The sequence below is a fragment of the Pseudorca crassidens genome, chromosome 1 (assembly GCF_039906515.1).
Source record: "Pseudorca crassidens isolate mPseCra1 chromosome 1, mPseCra1.hap1, whole genome shotgun sequence".
Lineage (NCBI taxonomy): Eukaryota > Metazoa > Chordata > Mammalia > Artiodactyla > Delphinidae > Pseudorca > Pseudorca crassidens.
The window spans coordinates 83,933,400-83,953,798 of NC_090296.1; the positions used below are offsets into that span (position 1 = coordinate 83,933,400).

Sequence of the window (20,399 nt, forward strand, 5' to 3'; positions counted from 1 at the left end):
ACAAAAAAGTAATCTATTCCTACTATGAAACTTTAGGACTGCTCTTGGCCATAATATCGCACATAATTACGAACAATCTTTTTACATCCTTATAAACGGCACATCAGAGAATTCATATTTTAAAGGAAGCCACATATTTACAAGTAATATGCAACATGTTCAACAAATGTCAACAAGAATTTATATTCATTGTATCATTTATCATATAAAGAGTAGCTACCAGAAGTACAAGTAATTCTCACACTAGTGGACACTTTTACTAACCACTCATTTCAGTTCGTTGATCTTTTCTTTCCCTAACAAGTATTCCTAAATTTCTTGTGTGTGGCATTTTGTGTTTTTTATCCTGTTTTTATGCTGTACTTCAGAATAAACAAAAAATAGGGAAAGAAGTAGATTGGGATTTGTTTTGTTTACGGGTTTAAAAATATCTAAGGCAACATAGAGTTTAACTCCACAGGTTTGTTTACCAGCAGGTTGCTGTTCCAAAGAAGCCAGCCATTTAAAAAACGCGCAAAATAAGGCTCGCAAAAAAAAAAAAATTATATACAGGGAATAGATGGAGCGCAAAACACATCAGTCACCAGCAACAAAACAGAAGCTTCATTGCTCGCTATTTGTAAACAAGAGGTCGGGCCAGAGCTCCGTCCTGGCACCTGGGAGGTAAGGCATGTGATAGGCACAACCCCGTGCCCATCCCTAAGCGTTCCGCAAGGGCCGCCTGGGGCCCAAGACCAGGCAACCTACCCTCCAGCCGGGACCAAGCCCTACCGGAATTCTGCTTCCAGCTTGGGGGCTGGAGTCGACCCTCCCTGCTTAACTTCCCTGCAGATACCCTGACGTTCTTAAACCTCCTTCAACTATCTGCACTTTTGCCACGCACCCCGAAACCCACGGCGGCTCTGGCGACCCCCGATCCCGGCTCTCCGAGCCTGCGCCCTCGGGGAAGCCCACCCGGGAGGCGCCCCCGGGGGCGGCTTACCGAGCAGCGAGCCTATGAAGATGACGACCTGCACGGTGGTGGTGAACTGACGGTACAGCTGCGCCTCGCCGAACTCCCCGAGCGCGCTGCGGTTGGCGCCCTCAGCCCCGGCGCCCGACGCGTTGCGCGGCTCGCTGGCGTTTCGGGAAATCCAGCTGCCGTTATGCCCCATGGCGAGGCTGGAGCTCCAGCTCCGTCTTAGCCCGCCCGTGCGCCCGCCTCGGACCTCCGCGCCACTCTCCTGCCTCGAGCGCGGAGGAACACGCGGGCGCCTGGTGGATATCTGGAGAACCCGGAACAGCCGCGGGTCCCCTCACGTCTCCACATCGCCAGCCCCGGCGCCCGGGAGGCGGGGAGCGGAGAGGGCGAGGCTTCGCCCCATGCCCGTTCCCTCCGGGGTCTCCGTCAGCAGCCACATGAAGGCGGCACGGTCACAGCCCGCCGAGCGTCGTCCGTCCCTCCTCCCGCGTGGTCAGCGCGTCCAAGCCCACTTAGCAGACAGAGAAACACGAGAGGCATTTGATGGTCAAGGAGGGCGCTCTCCGCTCCCGCCGCCCTCTTCAACCTCTGCTTCTGGCCACCCCCGGGGCAGCCCTCTCGAGTCCCCTCCGGCGGACGGGCTCAGCCCCGCTCCTCAGAGGGAAGAGAACATTGGACTGCAGCCTTTTTTTCAGTCCTGCTGGCTTCGAGGCTACGTGGCGATGGGAAACCCGGAAAATGCCCAAGTCAAATGCTCGGAGCCCCGAAGGGACCTGCTGGTCCCCACGCCGCCCATGGCCAGGGTGGAATGCCCCGAACCTCCCCAATAGCCTCGCCGTCAGCGCCCGATAGTCCCCCAAGACGCCCGCGAGGGCTTCTCCGGCCCAGCCCCTCGCTGGGGGTTCCGACCTCCTGCCTCGGCGCGGGATGCACGGGCCTCGTTCCGCAGACCCTTTGCCTCTGCACGGCCCAGTGCCTCCTTTCCTGGCCCCGCTCCGGCCCTCGGCTGCAGGGAGAGAGCCTCCAGACTTTGCGGGGACACAAGAAGACACCGCTAGAAGGGAAGAGGCACTATCTGCGATATCGCCAAACAGCCTGCGCGCGCTTGAGGCGGCTGAGGGCGCGCGGCCCGCGGGGCGATCACGTGACACGCGTGGCCCCGCCCCTACGCCCAGGTTGCCGTGGGCGGGGAGGGACGGCGCCATCTTGCTCCCCTCCCACCACGATCGTGATAGCCAGGGCGGAGAGCGTGGGAGGGGCGGAGCATCCACGTCTCGCTGCGGTGTAGAAGCTCGCGGCTCCTCCGGGGCTTCGCCTCGTTTACCGCTGTCATTACTGCTCCTTATCTCGTCAGCTGGGGCTGCCTGAGGCTGATAATTCCACATCGTTGGCACCTGGGCAAGGAGCCCAGTCTCCTCCATCGGGCCTTGGGTGTAGCTGAAGCAATTAAGAAAGATGGGATTTAGAAATACAGTGCCCGGTTTCCTGGGCCTTTTCATTGAGTCTCATTTCTAAAATGTACACGATACAACCCGGTTGGGTGGATTCTGGGAATGAAGAGTTGGGGAGGGAGCAACTTCCTGTGGGCTGATGCAAACGGTTGGGAGGCCGGGATGAGCGAGTAAACAAGAAAAAATGGTAAAGAGAAGCCGAATGGGAAAAGGAACAGGTATGGATGGCATCCAGAGAGAGGATCAGGGGAAAAGAGAACAGGAGAAATTAGAAGAAAAGACAACTAAAATTTTGCCTGGTTTGACCTTATGAGAACTGTTTCTTTTTAATGAGTGAAGGACACGGTAGAGGGCTTTGACAAATGGACGGGTAGGACTAGGTCCCACCGCAATAACTCTTACGAATTGATTAAAATTACAGAGTTATTTCTTGGTTATCTCAAGGCTGATCGTGCTACCATAGGGCTACTTCACTTTCCCTATTAACCCTTATTACTTATTCTTCTTGAAAGGGCGAAGGTCCATGTCTTGTACATCTTTGGATTCTCAAAATACCTGCACATAATTCTCTATGTAAGCAGGTATTTTGAACATTTTGGAGACAAAAAGAAAAAGAAAAAGAGAGCTTCCCTGGTGGCGCAGTTGTTGAGAGTCCACCTGCCAATTTAGGGTACATGGGTTCGTGTCCCGGTCTGGGAAGATCCCACATGCCGCAGAGAGGCTGGGCACGTGAGCCATGGCCACTGAGCCTGCGCGTCCGGAGCCTGTGCTCCGCAACGGGAGAGGCCACAACAGTGAGAGGCCCACATACCACAAAAAAAAAAAAGAGAAATGGAAGGAAAATTAATGATAAACTGTATTTTCAAAAAAAAATAAGTCAGGCTTCCCTGGTGGCGCAGTGGTTGAGAGTCTGCCTAACAATAAGGGGACGCGAGTTCGTGCCCTGGTCCGGGATGATGCCACATGCCGCGGAGCGGCTGGGCCCGTGAGCCATGGCCGCTGAGCCTACGCGTCCGGAGCCTGTGCTCCACAACGGGAGAGGCCGCAACGGTGAGAGGCCCGCGTACCGCAAAAAAAAAAAAAAAAAAAAAATCATTTCCAGCAGTTAAAATTTGTTCTGGGAGTCCAAACATATTTTTCAAGATGAAACCCCTTACACTGTAGTCACTACAAAACATAATTTATAATAATTCAGCAATATCCAGCACACTCCTTAGGAAAGGTTAGGGAAGATGTGTAAATGAGTTGTGTAGTGACAGTTGTAAAAATACCCCTTTACCCACCGTCACCTGCCATCCCTATTCAATACTACTAAAAAGGATTGGGATAAATGTGTAGAAAACATTTTTCAATTTTTCAGATGTAAAGAGTGTTTAATAAAGCAAGAAACCTCTCATTTTATATTCCGAGAAGATACCAGTAAATTCTCTCCAGCCCCTAAACTGGTGTTAGGGTTTGGGGTTAGTTGAGTCAAGAAATAACCTGACAGGGGCTTCTCTGGTGGCGCAGTGGTTAAGAATCTGCCTGCCAATGCAGGGGACACGGGTTCAGACCCTGGTCCTGGAAGATATCACATGCCACAGAGCAGCTAAGCCTGTGCCCCTGAACTACTGAGCCTGCGCTCTGCAGCCCGTGAGCCACAACTAGTGAGCCTGAGAGCCACAACTATTGAACCTGTGCACCTGGAGCCCACGCACCACAGCGAGAAGCAGCCCCAGCTCCCTGCAACTGGAGAGGGCCCACACGCAACTATGAAGACCCAATCGCAGCCAAAAAAAAAAAAAGAACCTGATAAACTGAGGGGTCACCATGATCCTCAGACTTGAGGAAGGATTGCCTTGTGACAATATAGGACCAAGGATGAGATCAGAGTGGTATACTTCTTATGGCCATGGGCTATATGAAATTTTCACTGATTACGAGATAATTTAATATTGATGTAAGAAGGGGGAAAGGGGGGGCGGTGGGATGAATTGGGAGATTGGAATTGACATAAATACACTATTGGTACTAAGTATAAAGTAGATAACTAATGAGAACCTACTGTATAGCACACAGAACTCTACTCAGTGCTCTGTAGTAACCAAAATGAGAAGGAAATCCAAAATTGAGGGGATATATGTATACGTATAGCTGATTCACTTGGCTGTAGAGTATAAACTAACACAATATTGTAAAGCAACTATATTCTAATAAAAAAGTAAGATTGATGTAAGCGATTGGACATGATTTAAATATATGTCAAATGTCTATAGTAGTGTTATTTATACCTGTCTGCTCATCACAAACTTAGTGGCCTAAATTACAACAGCAATCACTTATTCTGTTCACAAATATGCAATTCTGGCAAGACCCATTGGGACTGCTTATCTCTGCTCCACATGATATCAACTGGACCAGCTCAAAGTCACAGCCAGGGTATGGAATCTGAAGGCTTGTTAACTAACATGTCTGGCAGCTGATGCTGGCTGTTGTTGGGACCTCAGCTGGGCCTGTCAGCTGGAATGCTTATATGTGGCCTCTTCCTGTGGCTGCTTGGCTTTCTTACAGCGTGGAAGCTATGTTCCAAAAGTGAGCATTTCAAGATAAGAGTCCCAAGAGGACAAGGCAGGAAGGTGGCCGACTTTTATGACTCATCTCAGAAGTCACAGAACATCACTTCCACTGTACTCTATTTGTTGAAGCAGTCAAAAGCCGCCACATATAAGGGGAAAGGACAGAGACTACACCTCTCAGTGGAGGCAGTGTCCATCATATTGTAAGAACAGCAGGTGGAATGAGATTGTTGCAGTCATTTAAGGAAAATTAAATCTGCCATAACATCTGTTTTCCTTTTAACAAAAAAATCCTTCCAAAGGTCTCATTTTTAGATATTTTTTTTTGGAATGAAACCAGAAGAGGTAAAAAACCACATAAATTAATTACAGTCCTCTTCAGTTACTGACCGTGTACAGGTATTACAGGGATATGAGCTAGCCAATATTAACACCTGGCAGCAAACTGGTACACAGCCATAGCTGAAGGCAGGTGATTAGGACCACCAGCCCACATATTTATGTGCTAGCTAATTTTTATCCAAAACTTTCTGGAGCTACACTAAAAGCAAATAATAGAAAATGGAATAAAAAAATGGGCAACCTCTGGCTCTTAGATAGTGCTTAGTAATTTTTCCTTACATTTTTCTCCCATAATGAATAGTATAAGAAGGCATTCTCCCAGCTTAAAAACACTTTGCGTTCCCAGAGTTTTAAAGTTAGTTGTGTAGTGCTCAGGATCCATTTCCCTATAGAAATAATAAACAGGATGATAGGGTTCCCAGGCAGAGTGGGGCAAAAAGAAGGAAAGGCTCTGGGGATTAAGGACTCCCAGGGAGGTCCTACTCAGTCTGTAGGTCTACCTAGCTCTCCAAAGGTCTACTTTCTTCACAGTGTTTGAAAGAATTACTCTTCTCCTTGTGCCAGCAGTCCACTCATTTAACTAATGTTAATGCCCTGTGCTGGGAAGGCAGGAATACAGAAATGTGGAATAGAACAGATTCTCGAAGCTTTCTCCAATCACCTGTTCCTTAATCATATACCTCCTGGGATTTGCTTAGGGATTTTACCTCTTATAACCATGGGAAAATAGGTATGATGGTTAATTTAATGTGTCAACTTGATAGGGCCACGGTTGCCCAGATATTTGGCCAAACATTATTCTGGGTGTGTCTATGAGGATATTTCTGGATGAGATTAACATTTGAATCTGTAGACTGAGTGAAAGGATTGCCTTCCTTATTGTGGGTGAGCCTCATCTAATCAGTTGAAGATCTGGCTAGAACATAAAAGCTGAGTAAGAGAGGATTTCCTCTGCCTGACAACCTTCAAGCTGGTATATAAGCTTTTCCTTGCCTTCAAACTTGAAACATTGGCTTTTCTGAGTGTTAAGCCTGGTGGCCTTCAGACTGGAAGGACACCATCAGCTCTCTTGGTTCTCAGGCCTTTAGACGGGACTAGAACAACACCATCTACAATCCTGGGTCTCCAGCTTGCCAACTGCCGATCTTGGGACTTAGCCTCCAAAACTGCATGATGATAAATCTCTGTGGTAACTTTTAAAAGCCTATTTCCGGGCTTCCCTAGTGGTACAGTGGTTAAGAATCCGCCTGCCAATGCAGGGGACACAGGTTCAAGCCCTGGTCTGGGAAGTTCCCACATGCCGCGGAGCAGCTAAGCCCTGTGCCACAACTACTGAGCCTGTGCTCTAGAGCCCGCGAGCCACAACTACTGAGCCCACGCACCATGTCTACTGAAGCCTGCGCACTCTAGAGCCCGTGCTCTGCAACAAGAGAAGCCACCACAGCGAGAAGCCCGTGCACCGCAACAAAGAGTAGCCCCTGCTTGTGGCAACTAGAGAAAGCCCGCGCACAGCAACGAAGACCCAACACAGCCAAAACTAATAAATAAATAAACAAAAATTTTAAAAATTAAAAAAAAAAAGCCTACTTCCTTCTCTGTTTTTTCTCTTACACTCCCATGGTGTGGTGATAGGCAAAATTTACGTGTAGGTGCTAATAACGTCTTTCCAAACCTATAGAATGAAATAGGATCCATTTATGTTCCAAAGAATTCCTGGATTCCAACTTTCTTGGGCATTTATTGAAGAGCAGGAAGGGAGCTGAGTAGGGGACAGAAGAGATGGAATAGGACTTGGGATAATTGCAAAGCCCAAGGGGAAGGTGGGGGGAAGTAAGGAGGAGCCTATGGGTTTATTTCCCCTTCCTTCTTCCTTTTCATCATGGAAGGTCTCTTCCTCCTGCCTCCTGTCCCCAACACTACACTCTCACATGTCCCTGCATGGCCTCTCACTAAAGATGGAGAGAAGAGAAAAGCTGGAAGTGTTTTGAGTTGGTAAGCCAAAGCAGCAGTGTGCTGAGGAAAGAGGGATCCTTATGGCCCCAGGCTACGCATCTGGAATAAGTAGTTCTATTTCCAAATGGCTAATTCTATACCTATACAAAAGACACAGACAATGCAGGTTATTATGTAAACATTACTAGTGTTCAATGGTATCTCATTCTCCTCTTTTTCCGGGCACACAGAAGACTATTTTTCTTGGCTGTCCTTGCAAATGGGAAGGGCTATGTGACTATAATGACTAATGATATGTGATCAGAAGTGACGAGTCATTTCTGAGCTGTGGCAGTGAAAAGCTTGTTGTGATTTTCAAGTCTCTCTGCTGCCCTGCCATTGTGATTGTGGAAGGGGACTTGTGTTGAAGAGTTGAAATATTGAAGCAGCCTGTGTTTCTGAGCTACCATATTGTGGCGGGGGGGGGGGGTTGCGGATGCCCTAGAGACCACCCAGACATAACAACAAATTTTATATAAGCAAGGAATAAATCTTTATTATACTAAACAACCAAGATTTTTGGAGCTGCTCATTATCACAGTATAACCCAGCCTATCCTGGCAGATAGAGTCATGAAAACTGGGGCCTGCAATATTTAAGACAGCATAGACTTTATTTCCTGGGAATGGAAGATATTGAGTTAGGGCTTAAAAAAAAATCTCTGTGTATATTGGTGGCAATAAGGATATCCTAGGTCCTTGTAAAATGAAAGTGGTAGCTGATAATAAAGTCTCTGGGCATCTTTGAATTGAACTACTGGAATATTTCATGTCCAAAAACATACTGGTCTCCAATAAATTTATGTCACTTAAATAACTTTTTTGGGGGAGTACTTAAGCTTAGTATACTCAGATTGTCTCTTTACACAGGCAAACCTACCAACTCCCTCAAGATAAAGAGTCTAGTATCCGGGGCACAGGGAAGGTGGGCAGTATGATGTTGGTGTCAGTTTGACCTGGGTTTGAATGCCTGCTCCCCTATTTCCACTTGTGACACTGGGCAGTTACATGACCTCTCTAAGCTCAGTTTCCTCCTCTACCAAATAGTGATAAAAACGCCTATATTGCAAGGCTGTTTAGAGGACAATAAAATACCAAATTAATGAAAATCTCTAACAGTACCTGGCACATCATAGGAAATCAATGAAACGTAACTATATAAGATTGATTCCAGTTTATTGATGCTTAAAGACAACAAATATCAAAAGGGAAAAAAAGCATCATCTTTCAACATTTTAAAGAATTCTCTCTTTGTAGATATAAATAAAGCACTGCCTAACAAGTCCTGTATTTCAAAAAATGGAAGAACCACTTACTTTGCAATTAACAAAGGACAAAATGGCTTTTGGTTAAAGATTTAGAAGTCTACAATTTAACCTTTACACTATTGGGCTAAATACGTTTACTTTATGGTTCTTAGTTTGGGGTATGTTAAATTACCATCAAAGAAATTATCTGTTGGGCTTCCCTGGTGGCGCAGTGGTTGAGAGTCCACCTGCTGATGCAGGGGACACGGGTTCGTGCCCCGGTCCGGGAAGATCCCACATGCCGCGGAGCGGCTAGGCCCGTGAGCCATGGCCACTGAGCCTGCGCGTCCGGAGCCTGTGCTCCGCAGCAGGAGAGGCCACAACAGTGAGAGGCCCACGTACTGCAAAAAGACAAAAAACAAAACAAAAAAACCAAACAACAAAAAAAGAAATTATCTGTTTAAAAAAGCTAATACTAATAATTTACTAATTATCGTAAGTAATGTAATTAGTATAATAATTTACTAATTATATTTACTAATAATTTGCATATTCCAAATTATCTCAATATGTGGACTGGGAAATGGTTTTCTACTGATATGAATCTATAACTCCTAATGCAGTTTCCTAATTTGTAATAGTCCTTGCACCTATAGATTGCTATTAAATTCATCAAAAATATCTGGAAGGTGAGAGATTGAATACCCCTTCCCCCAGAAAGCCTCAGTAATTTCATATACACAGACACATAGACACATGCACACACACATCTACACATAGTGATTATAAAGAAACCTGACTAATTTTTTAATAGCAAGTATGCCAAAACTAAAATATCCATGAATATTATCACCTTTAAAGGAGTCACCTTGGGAAGTGTTTAACTGTTGAAGAATATCTTAACACTTATTTGGGACTCTCTTTTATAACTAACTTCAGAAGTTGGAATATTCTTTCCTGTATCATAAAAGGAAACATTCTTTTGCTGATGGTAACAAATATGTCCTTTAAGAATAAATTTGAATTTTCTGATAGAGCCAAAAGTTATCTAGGACCAATTCTGGTGAATTAAGTGATCAAGACAGTATCTTCTTTGCTAAAAGATGAGATATGACTATAAAATACTACGACTCACAGTCTGACTTGTAAGTAATGGCACAGCTTTGGAATAAAAATATATACTTAACTTATTCCAGAATTTAAAGGACAAGACTCATTTGGATATATAAATATGTAAATGCATACAAATACCCACAAATTGATGCAAAATAAAAAAAGCAATTTTTATTTCATAATTTCTTGAGCAGCAGGAGCCACCTTGCCTCTCCTACTCCTGCCAGGCCACAGAGAGCTGTAAGAACAATTAAGTGCTTTTACCTGCTACAAGGAGACAGGAGAGAGGGCAGGGCCCAAAAAGTATTCAAAGAAGTAATGGCTGAAAATTTCCCATATTTGGCAAAAATCATAAGCCTACAGATTCAAGAAGCTGAGTGAGCGCTAAACATGATAAACCCAAAGAAATCTATACCAAGACACATCATAATCAAACTTCTGGACACTGACAAAGAAAAAAATCTTTAAAAGTAGCCATAGAGAAATGCCACTTTACCTATAGGGGAAAAACAATGTGAATGATAGCAGAGCTCTAATTGAAACCACAAAGGCCAGAAAGAAGTGGCATAACATTTTCAAGGGCTGAAAGAAAAGAACCACTGACCCCAAATTCTATATCCAGTGAAAATATCCTTCAGGAATGAAAGGGAATATAGTTTTAAAATTTGGGCACAACGACCAACAGTCTGGAAGTTTTTCTTTGGGAAGTTGAGGGTAAACAGCAAGACCAGGAGATGTACTTTTGGGGAGCAGGGAGGTCATGAGGAAGTAGAGTCTCTTCCTTGGAGAACTGATAAGGGTTTAGGGAGGGCCTGGAGAATAAGGAAATCTTGGAGTGTCCTGACAAATTGTTTGTGAACCCCAGTTACACAAAAACAATCTTACCAGTCTGGATGCTCCAAGAGTTTAGAGGTTATCTGCCGGAAGCCAGGCAAGTACCAGTCTTTACTTTCGAATGATCCAAGACTGCTGAGTTATTTCATGTAGGGCAACCAAATGCAATGTGTGGACCTTGTTTGGATCCTAATGCAAACAAAGCACTGTAAAACAAAACAAAACAACAACAACAACCTTTTCCTTTTAACAGATTATTAGAGTATAATTGACATACAATAAATTGCATATATTCTACAGTTTGATCAGTTTTGATATATGCAAACACCTGTGAAACTACCACCACAATCAAGATAATGAATATATCCATCACTCCCAGGAGTTTCTTCTTGTCCCACTGGAATCCCTCCAGAATCCCTCCCTGTGGCTCATCTCTGTTATCCTGATACCAGGCAATGGCTTATCTTCTATTACTAAGTTTGTATTTTCAGAGTTTTATATAAATGGAATCATACAATATGTACTCTTTTGTCTGGCTTCTCTCACTCAGCATAGTTATTTTGAGATTCATCCATGTTATTATTATATAGATAGCATATTTCTTTTTATTGCTGAATAGTGTTCCATTGATTGTATTGATACATCTCAATTTGTTTTTACCAAGAAACAAGTTTGTCCATCACTTTTGATGAGCATTTGTGTTGTTTTCAGTTTGGTGATTAAGGGCTTATGAACATTCATTTACAAGTCTGTTTATGGACATATGCTTTCATTTCTCTTGGGTAAATAAATACCTAGCAGTGAACAGCTGTGTCATATGGTAGGTATGTGTTTAACTTTTTAACTAAAACTCATGATAGGCCTAAATGTAAAACTGAAAACTATAAAACTTCTAGATGAAAACATGGAGGAAAATCTTTGTGACTTTGAGTTAGGCAAAAATTTCTTGGATAGGATGACAAAACACGATTCATAACAGATAAAAACTGATAAATTGAACTCCCTCAAAAGTAAGAACTATGCTCTTTGTAAAACACTGTTAAGAGGGCTTCCCTGGTGGCGCAGTGGTTGAGAGTCCCCCTGCTGATGCTAGGGGACATGGGTTTGTGCCCCCGGTCCGGGAAGAGCCCACATGCTGTGGAGCAGCTAGGCCCGTGAGCATGGCTGCTGAGCCTGCGCTCCGCAACGGGAGAGGCCACAACAGTGAGAGGCCCACGTACCGTAAAAAAAAAAAAAAAAGAGAATGAAAAGGCAAGCCACAGACTGGGAGAAAATTTTTGCAAATTACATATCTGATAAAGGACTTACTTCAGAATATAAAGAATTCTCAAAACTCAATATAATAAAAAAATACAATTTTTAAAATGAGCAAAAGATATGAAAAGACAGAAGATATATGAATGACAAATAAGCACATGAAAAGCTAATTAACATTATTAATCATTAGGGAAATGTAAATTAAGGCACAGTGAGATACTACTACACACCAATTACAATGTTTAAAATTTTAAAAATTGACAATAACAATTACTGACAAAGATGCAGAGTAACTAGAACTCTCCTAAACTGGTGGGAATATAATATAGTACAACACTTTGGAGAACAGTTTGCCAGGGTTTTTGTTGTGAAATTTTGACTTTGAAATAACTTCAAACTTACATAAAAGTTGTAAGAATTATCCAAAGAACTCTCACATATCCTTCACCTAAATTCCCCCCAATGGTCGACATCTATGTTTGACTTATCATCTCTCTCTTTATTTTCTGAATCACTTGGGAGCTAACTGTATATGTAATACCCTATTACCCCTTACGGTTTGAGTGGAAATTTCCTAATAGCAAGGACACTTTCTATTTGACCACAGTACAATCATTAAACTCAGGAAGTTAACACTGATATAATAATGCTGTCTAATCCACAAGACCCCCTTCAAATTTTGCTGATTGTTTTCATTATATCCTTTATAGGTCCAGCATACACTACAGATTCTAATTTTAGACAGATGGAGAATTTTGAACATAATTTGGGTATTAAATAATGTTAAGCAACTGTTATATTTTTAAGGTATAAGGACAGTATTATGTTCATAAAATGTCCTTATCTGTTAGAGATATGTACTTAAGTGTTTATAAAAAGAATATGATGTCTTAGATTTTCTTTAAGATTCACTCCTAAGGAGGTGTGTGTGTGCATGTTTGTGTCTGTGTTGAGGGGTGGGGAGAGGGGAGAAATGAAATAAGATTGAATAAGATTCTAAATTTGTTGAAGCTAAGTGGTGAGTACAGGGGGGTATTGTAATATTTCCCCTACTTTTAATGTATGTGTGAAATTTTTCCATAACTACAGTATTTTAATTTAAAAAATGGAGAAATGGAAGGATTTTAAGAACTGGGGTGATATGATCATATTTTAAATTTAGAAACATTACTCTGGCTGCAATAGGAAGAATGGCTTAAAGTGGGGCAAGAATGAAAGCAGTGACTAGTTTCCCAGCTGTTGAAGTCATCCAGGGAAGAGATGATGGTGACCTGAACCAAGTTAGTGGCAGTGGGATGGAGTGAAGTGGATGAATGGAAGAAATGGTAACTATCTGGATGTGAGAGATGAGAGAGAGGGAATCCAGGATTACTCTTAGTTGGCTTGGGCCAATGGGGAGGGGGGGGGGTGCCATTTACCTAGACAGGCATCACTGGAAAAAGAACAGGTCCCTAGGGGAGGGAAAGAGGAGATGGTTTGAAGGGGCCTTGGGTCAAACTAGTGCCTTTGTGTTATCTGGCCACAACTGAGTAGATAGATGACGGCAAGATACTTAAATAATCATTATTTAGCAAATAGTATAAATAATCACTATTAAGCAAATAGTATAGGGGTAAGCAAGGCAGACAGAAGGAAATGTCACTTAAACTTAACTTGAGATAATACGATATGATTATTCTAAATCAACATGCAGCATTAGTAGCCAACTGAAAATGAAATGTAATGACAATGTCTGGGTAGATAGGTTATTTTATAAACTTGAAAAAATATGATTGGAGACAGGATATAACAGAAAGACCTCCTCAATTCACATTAAGTAAACTGGGCATGCAACATAATTCTCTTCATGGGAGTGTTGCTCATAAGATGCCTGAGTGGAAAGACATTTTTCAGTTGAAATTGCATGGTGGTACTGTTGACCCCTAGGGTCAACATGTAGGAACAGAGAACATGCACTGGGATGTTGAATCTATGGTTAAGGGGACGAGTTCGAGGGTAAAAAACTGGCGGGGAGGGGAGTAGTGGTCTCGATTTTTACTCCTGGTCGTCTTCTGGGAAGGCTTAAGGGGAGTCAAAGCGGCTGGAAAACCCATCAAAGTCTGCCCTTCAGAGTTTTGTCTCCTACCAATGCCAGAGTGAAGGAGTTCCAGCAGGCACTTCTGTGAGAGACTTACTTCGTGAAAACCATACCCCTTGGCATTATCATTCCATTCTGATGGATTTGATCTCCCACGTCCCTTCAGGTTCCCCCGCTCAGTTCCCCCAGCAGAATGTGGGCTAAACCTTCCCCCAGTCTCGCTCCCATGCCGAAGCTGCTCACGCGCTAATAGCGTTCATGACACCGCTTCTCACTCAAGAGGCGGCCAGGGGCGCGGAGTTCCGGCGGGGATCCTGCTGGGCGCCGAGCCCCACCCCCACCGTGACCCCGCCCCCGGCTCGACGCCCCGCCCCCACGCCCCCTCCCGGCGTGGAGCTCCGGCTGCGATCCTTCCCCCAAGCGCGGAGCTCTCCCCATCCCTGACCCCGCCTCCGGCTTGGAGCCCCGCCCACGGTCCCGTCCCCGGAGCGAAGCCCGCCTAAGGCCCACCCACCTCCGCAAGGCCGCCTTGCCTTGCCTTGCCCACCGCACTACCATGGCTGGGGGCCGCGGGGCCCACGGGCGTGGCCGGGACGAGCCGCCGGAGAGCTACCCACAGCGACAGGACCACGAGCTGCAGGCCCTGGAGGCCATCTACGGCTCCGACTTCCAGGACCTGCGGCCGGACGCGTGCGGACGGGTAGGAACGTGGCTTGTCTGGTCGGGGCTGGCGTGCTGCGGCCCAGCTCCCCTGGCTCGATCTACCCCGGCCAGGCCCGCCCGGCTCTGCCGGAAACGAACCGCCTACCCCAGCTTAGGATTCTGGAGTCCTTTAATCCCTCGCGATTCCACCCACGCTCACTTTCTGTCCTTGCGCACGCAGCCGCTTGGCGGGTCTCCAGAACCCCCAACTGGGACGAATTCTCTTACAGCCTTTCCCCCCCGTCGGCTCCAGTCTTACCTGGCCCTGTTTCTTATTCCCACTGACGTTCCATAACTTCCCTGCCTCCTTACTGTCCTGCCTTTTTTCCTCCCTGACAGCCCTTGAGTTTGATACAACAGCGCATCCATAGGGACCCACTGCAACTTTGGGAACGCTTTGGGGGCTCTTGCACAGATCTTACTGATGCCTTCAGTCAGAAGTCTTACCTTCCCGTTTGTGTTCAAAACTATTAACCATGTAATCCCATTGTACTCCTCAGGTATCCTCCCTGTATTGTGCTGTGTGGAGCAACTTTCCTCTGTACCTTTCTCCAAGGCGCTTAGAGAGTATGGAATACAGTCTTCTTAGCTGTAATGGAGAGGGAGTGTGCTGAGTCCACCCTTTTAAAATGGCATTTGACTTAAAATATTATTTTCCTTTTTGTCTGGAAGTAAGTTAAGGCACATTATAAGCTGCTGATACTGACAGTCTTTCCCTCATCATCCTTGAAGAATTATCTACCAAACTCTTTATAGTATTATTTAAAAAGTAGTACCTTCTTTCATCTACCTTTAAATTTATTTATTTTATTTATTTTTGGCTGTGTTGGGTCTTTGCTGCTGCACGCGGGCTTTCCCTAGTTGTGGTGAGTGGGGGCTACTCATTGCGGTGGCTTCTCTTATTGCGGAACATGGGCTCTAGGTGCACCGGCTTCAGTAGTTGCAGCACGTGGGCTCCGTAGTTGTGGCATGTGGGGTCTAGAGTGCGGGCTCAGTAGTTGTGGCACAGGGGCTTAGGTGCTCCACAGCATGTGAGATCTTTCTGGACCAGGGCTTGAACCCGTGTCCCTTGCATTGGCAGGTGGATTCTTAACCACTGCGCCACCAGGGAAGCCCCCTTCATCTACCTTTAATTCTGGCATTTTACAACATGTGCCTTATCAGCACATCCGATATTTTCTCAAGAAATAGGATCTTCGGGAGCTGTCAGGGCAAAACATTTTCCTTCTCACCCAATGTTTTCCTTCCTTCATTAACTATTTATTGTTCTAGGTATTGGGAATACAGTCAAGCACAAACCAAACCAAACCCCCTTCCCTCAGGGAGCTTACTTTTCTAGTGCTTAATTTCAAGAGTTATTTTTAAGCTGAAATAGTAAAAATGTAAATATTCCCCTTATACAAGCTTGTAATAAAATAACAATGTAACTTTCTGGTTATCTGGTTAACTTCTCTGTTCCCAAACATTGAGAACCAGGAATTCGGCTCATGAAGCCAAAATACCTGTTGCAAAGTGTACACGGGGGCTCAGTACAAAGTTCCTAAGACTTCATTCAGAGACAGTTTATTTACTTTACACAGCTTAATTATCTGGTCCTAAGACTGCAAGAAAACAGAAAAGAAAAAGGTACTGCTGTAGGTAGGGATACTGATAGACTCAGAATTTATAGCTGGTGGTCTTTATAACAAGATAGTAGAGCAAACAAAATCAAAAACTGTAATAGGCAGGTAGAAGGATTCAGATAGCTGTACCCTGAGGTACATGGGCAAATAGCCTTAACACTTTGCTAGGCAAATAATTGGTGGTCATAAGGATGAATCAGAATGTAGTCATTCAACATAGAGAACAGACTTGTGGTTGCCAAGGGGGGGTGGGTGGGGGAGGGATGGACTTGGAGTTTGGGATTAGTAGATGCAAACTATTACATGTAGAATGGATAAGCAACAGGGTCCTACTGTATAGCACAAGGAACTATATTCAATATCGTGGGATAAACCATATTGGAAAAGAATATAAAAGATTGTATATATGTGTATAACTGAGTCACTTTGCTGTGCAGCAGAAATTAACACTGTAAATCAACTATACTTCAATAAAAAAAAGTTTAAAAACGTTTTTTAAAAAAATGTAGTCATTCAACAAATACTTATTACTCGCCACTCTTTAGGGAAAGGTTATGCAAGCCCACAATCCTTTATGCAAAACCCTGAGGCCTGATACATTTCAGAATTCAGAAGTGTTTGTGTTCATGGCCACATGTGCACATTCCATACTTACCTAATACCTCACTCAGTGTCTGGAGCAGCATGCAGAATCAAACACAGCAAACCATGTGAATATTCAAATATTCACACTCAGTGGGATGGATAAAGACAATCAATAGCCTCATGTCAATTCAGGCCAAATTTGTTGCCAGTAAATTCAGCTCAGAATTATTGACCTGAGTAAACTTTAGGTTTTTTAAGCATCTGAAGTTTTTTAAACTTCTTTTTGGGGGATGTGTTATAATGTAGATTTTGGTTTAGTAACATATGTATGTTATTTATAAATAACATTTTGGGAGTACATGCTAAAAATTATTTTACATACTAAAGTTTGGACACCACTAGTTGAAAATATAATTTCCTCTAGAGTTATAAATTTATTGTTAACTTAATTATCTTGGCTAATTTTCTGTCAGCCAAAGGTCTGCTCATTTATAATTTGATAGCTATTGCAAACCTCCCTCCTAAAGCCTTGCTTTTGTCTCTGGGCCCACCGGTAGTGTATGAGTGCTTCTTTTCCTACATCTTCACCAACACTGTAGTGTCAGACTTTTTCATCTTTGCCAGTAGATAGATGAAACATTTTTACTTCTTTAGTTGTAAATTATGAGGACCACCTTTGCCTGTAAGCCATGGATTTTTTTCTGTGAACTGTTCAATGTTGTTTGGATTATTTTTACACTCTATTGTCTTCTTTCTTATTCATATGTCAGAGCTATTTAGATGTTAATTTATATGTTAAGAAAATTAGCATTTGGGGTCATATATTGCAAATATTTTTCCCTAATTAACCATTATGCATTTTGATATTTAGGTAATTTATGCAATTTTTTAAAACTTTAATATAGTCAAAATGACCTTGTTTTTTTCATTTTATTGTTGTTACATGATCCCTGTGGTTTGTTTTTTTCCCTGCTCCAGTGTTACCAAAAGATTGAATTCTTCAAGACTTTCTTTTAATTCTTTCATGACTTTGTTTTTAAACTTCCATCAAATAAATATAGAAATAGCTTTTTATTTTTTAAAGTTCTTACCTCTGTCTGAGTATGAATCTAGGCTGCCCACTTTCACGCCCAACTAGCCAGTTAGACTAACACAGATGATTTTTTTCAGTCTCTTCCACTAATTTGAAATGCCACCTTTACTTTGTATGAGAGTAGGCTGGCTTCATAAGGACAGAGTCTCTGTATTTGTTCACATGTACATGCCTAGTGCCTGGTAAAAAGCTCTCAAAATTTTTTTATTAACTGAAATAATTCCCAAATGTATTTGGGTCTATTTAGAAAAAGAGATATGGGGGGAAGTCAGTGATTAAGGCATTTGACATAAAATCTAATTTCTTAGATTTTACTGTCATCATTTTTTTTTGCGGGGAGGGGCATCTTCACAGACTTAAAACCAAAGACTTGCCCAGATTATCTAGCTTGCACATGTTACTTTATTTCTAGATTTGTTGTTTTTTCACGCAGACTAGTTTCTTCCCCACATTACAGCATGTGAGAATGGAGGCAGGTAAGAAACAAGAGGCCATGCTGAGCGAAGTCTTGCCATCAAAATGTAAGGGGGATGTGATGAGCAGAATCTAGGTAACAATTCTAGACCAAACACCTGAAAGTGGTTTGAATTGTGTAACTTTTTCTTTTATGTGCTGTGGTTAAAAACACATGGCATAAAATATACTAGCTTAACAATTTTGAAGTGTATAGTTCAGTAATGTCAAGTATATTTACATGGCTGTGTAAAGGAAGAATTGTGCTAGTATTTTTTTTTAATTGAAGCATAGTTGATTTAGTGTTGTGCCAGTCTCTGCTGTATAGCAAATTGACTCAGTTTTACACATAGATACATTCTTTTTTAATATTCTTTTCCATTATGGTTTATCCCAGGAGATTGGATATAGTTCCCTGTGCTATACAGTAGGACCGTGTTGTTTAGCCATTCGAAATGTAATAGTTTGCATTTACCAACCACAAACTCCCAGTCCATCCCTCTCCCTTTTGTGTTAGTATTTTTAATTAATTTCCCAAACCTCATCCTCACTCTGCTGCTCATCTTGTAAACCAGTAAAGTTTAATCGCAGGCTGTCATTAACCCTCATGCCTTGGAACCAAAAGATTTGCTCCTATGTGGAATGGCTGATAAAATTCTCAGTTTTTTATAGTCTTATCCTTCACTCCAGTACTTCTAACAGAAATAGACACATGCTTACATCAGTTTATTTTTGGGGGCCTGAGTGTGAGGAAGTGCCCAAGAAAACCACATTCAGACTGAGAAACTGGGGTTTCTGCCAGTGTTGGCCGGGCGCTCTTCCAGGTGTTGTGCACTGGGCTGAAAAGAGGGTCCCCGGGCTTCCCTGGTGGTGCAGTGGTTGAGAGTCCGCCTGCTGATGCAGGGGACACGGGTTCGTGCCCCGGTCCGGGAAGATCCCACATGCCGCGGAGCGGCTGGGCCCCTGAGCCATGGCCGCTGAGCCTGCGCGTCCGGAGCCTGCGCTCCGCGACGGGAGAGGCCGCGGCGGTGAGAGGTCCACGTACCGCAAAAAAAAAAAAAAAAAAAAGGGTCCCCTTGGTCAGTGTTCCTCATCCTGTGGGGTTTATTAAGATCCTTGGGTTTTGTTTCTTGAAGAGCTAGTGTTTTTAATTTTTTTAATTCTAGGGGGGATTAGTCCAAATGAGCATTACCTCTCTTATGTTTTAGGACTGAGTTTTGTTATTCTTTCACTTTTTATACCTTGAAGATTTGTTTGGTTATTTGATGGTACTTCAGGAGAGTCTCCAACTTCACGATCTCATTGAGAAGCAAATTTAACTCATCTCTCATTGTAGCGTGCCCTTCTCTCCATGACTACTTATTATGCTGCCTTCATGTCACTTGCATTTTCAGTCTTCAAAACAAATCTTTTTTCTCATGTAGAATTTTGTACACTTTGTAGCTATACATTCTGCATTGTGTTTTCCTCTCATTAGGTGCTCTCAAAAAATTTTGGTTACCCCTTACTTTGAGTTTTTTTACCTACAAATATTCCAGGAATTCATTATTTCCTTGTGCAGGTTAAATCAAAGATTTTATCAACATTGAATTCTAATGACCATTTATCTTCTAAAGGCATGAAGGAGGTCTTACCCAATCCTAATCTTTAGAACATCTTGATTGTTGAACTTTTTAATCAAGTCCTGTTCAGCTCCAGGAGTCCTTGAGTGCCCTAATATGAGCTAACACTTGGTATCCTAAACATGTTTTGCATAAAAGCATCTTCACATGTTGGGAAGCCTCTCAGTTCACTTGAGAGAAGGCTGGCAAATATTCTGTTCTTACCTCTGAAAGCACTGTTCCCTGACTTTATTTTTTATTTTTCCAGTGAGCCTGTACTGGTTAGGATTAGGTTTAGCTACATATGACAGAAAACTTAAAATAACAAAGTTTATTTTTTTACATGTAAAAGTCTGGAGTACGGCTTTTTCTGAATTGCTGTTCTGCCATCCTTAAAGTGCCCTTCGTGGTCTAAAATGACTGTCTGACCTCCAGTCATCACATCTGCATTCCAGCTAGGTGGAATGAGAAGGGGATGAAGAAGTTTCATCCCTTTCCTTTGATAAAGTTCACTT

At 43.3% G+C, this 20,399-nt stretch overlaps 2 protein-coding genes across 2 annotated transcripts in view; one reads left to right on the forward strand and one right to left on the reverse strand.

Moving 5' to 3' along the window:
* Positions 1-2,135, reverse strand: part of GPR176 (G protein-coupled receptor 176) — a 91,993-nt gene extending 89,858 nt beyond the window's left edge. Inside the window, exon 1 of the mRNA XM_067742637.1 lies at positions 983-2,135. Coding sequence (XP_067598738.1) covers positions 983-1,154 — 172 coding nt within the window. The 5' untranslated portion in view covers positions 1,155-2,135. The remainder of the gene's footprint in view (positions 1-982) is intronic.
* A 12,145-nt stretch (positions 2,136-14,280) lies between these two features.
* EIF2AK4 (eukaryotic translation initiation factor 2 alpha kinase 4) overlaps positions 14,281-20,399 on the forward strand; it is a 114,187-nt gene continuing 108,068 nt past the window's right edge. Inside the window, exon 1 of the mRNA XM_067742646.1 lies at positions 14,281-14,528. Within this exon, the coding sequence (XP_067598747.1) occupies positions 14,385-14,528 (144 nt within the window). The 5' untranslated portion in view covers positions 14,281-14,384. The remainder of the gene's footprint in view (positions 14,529-20,399) is intronic.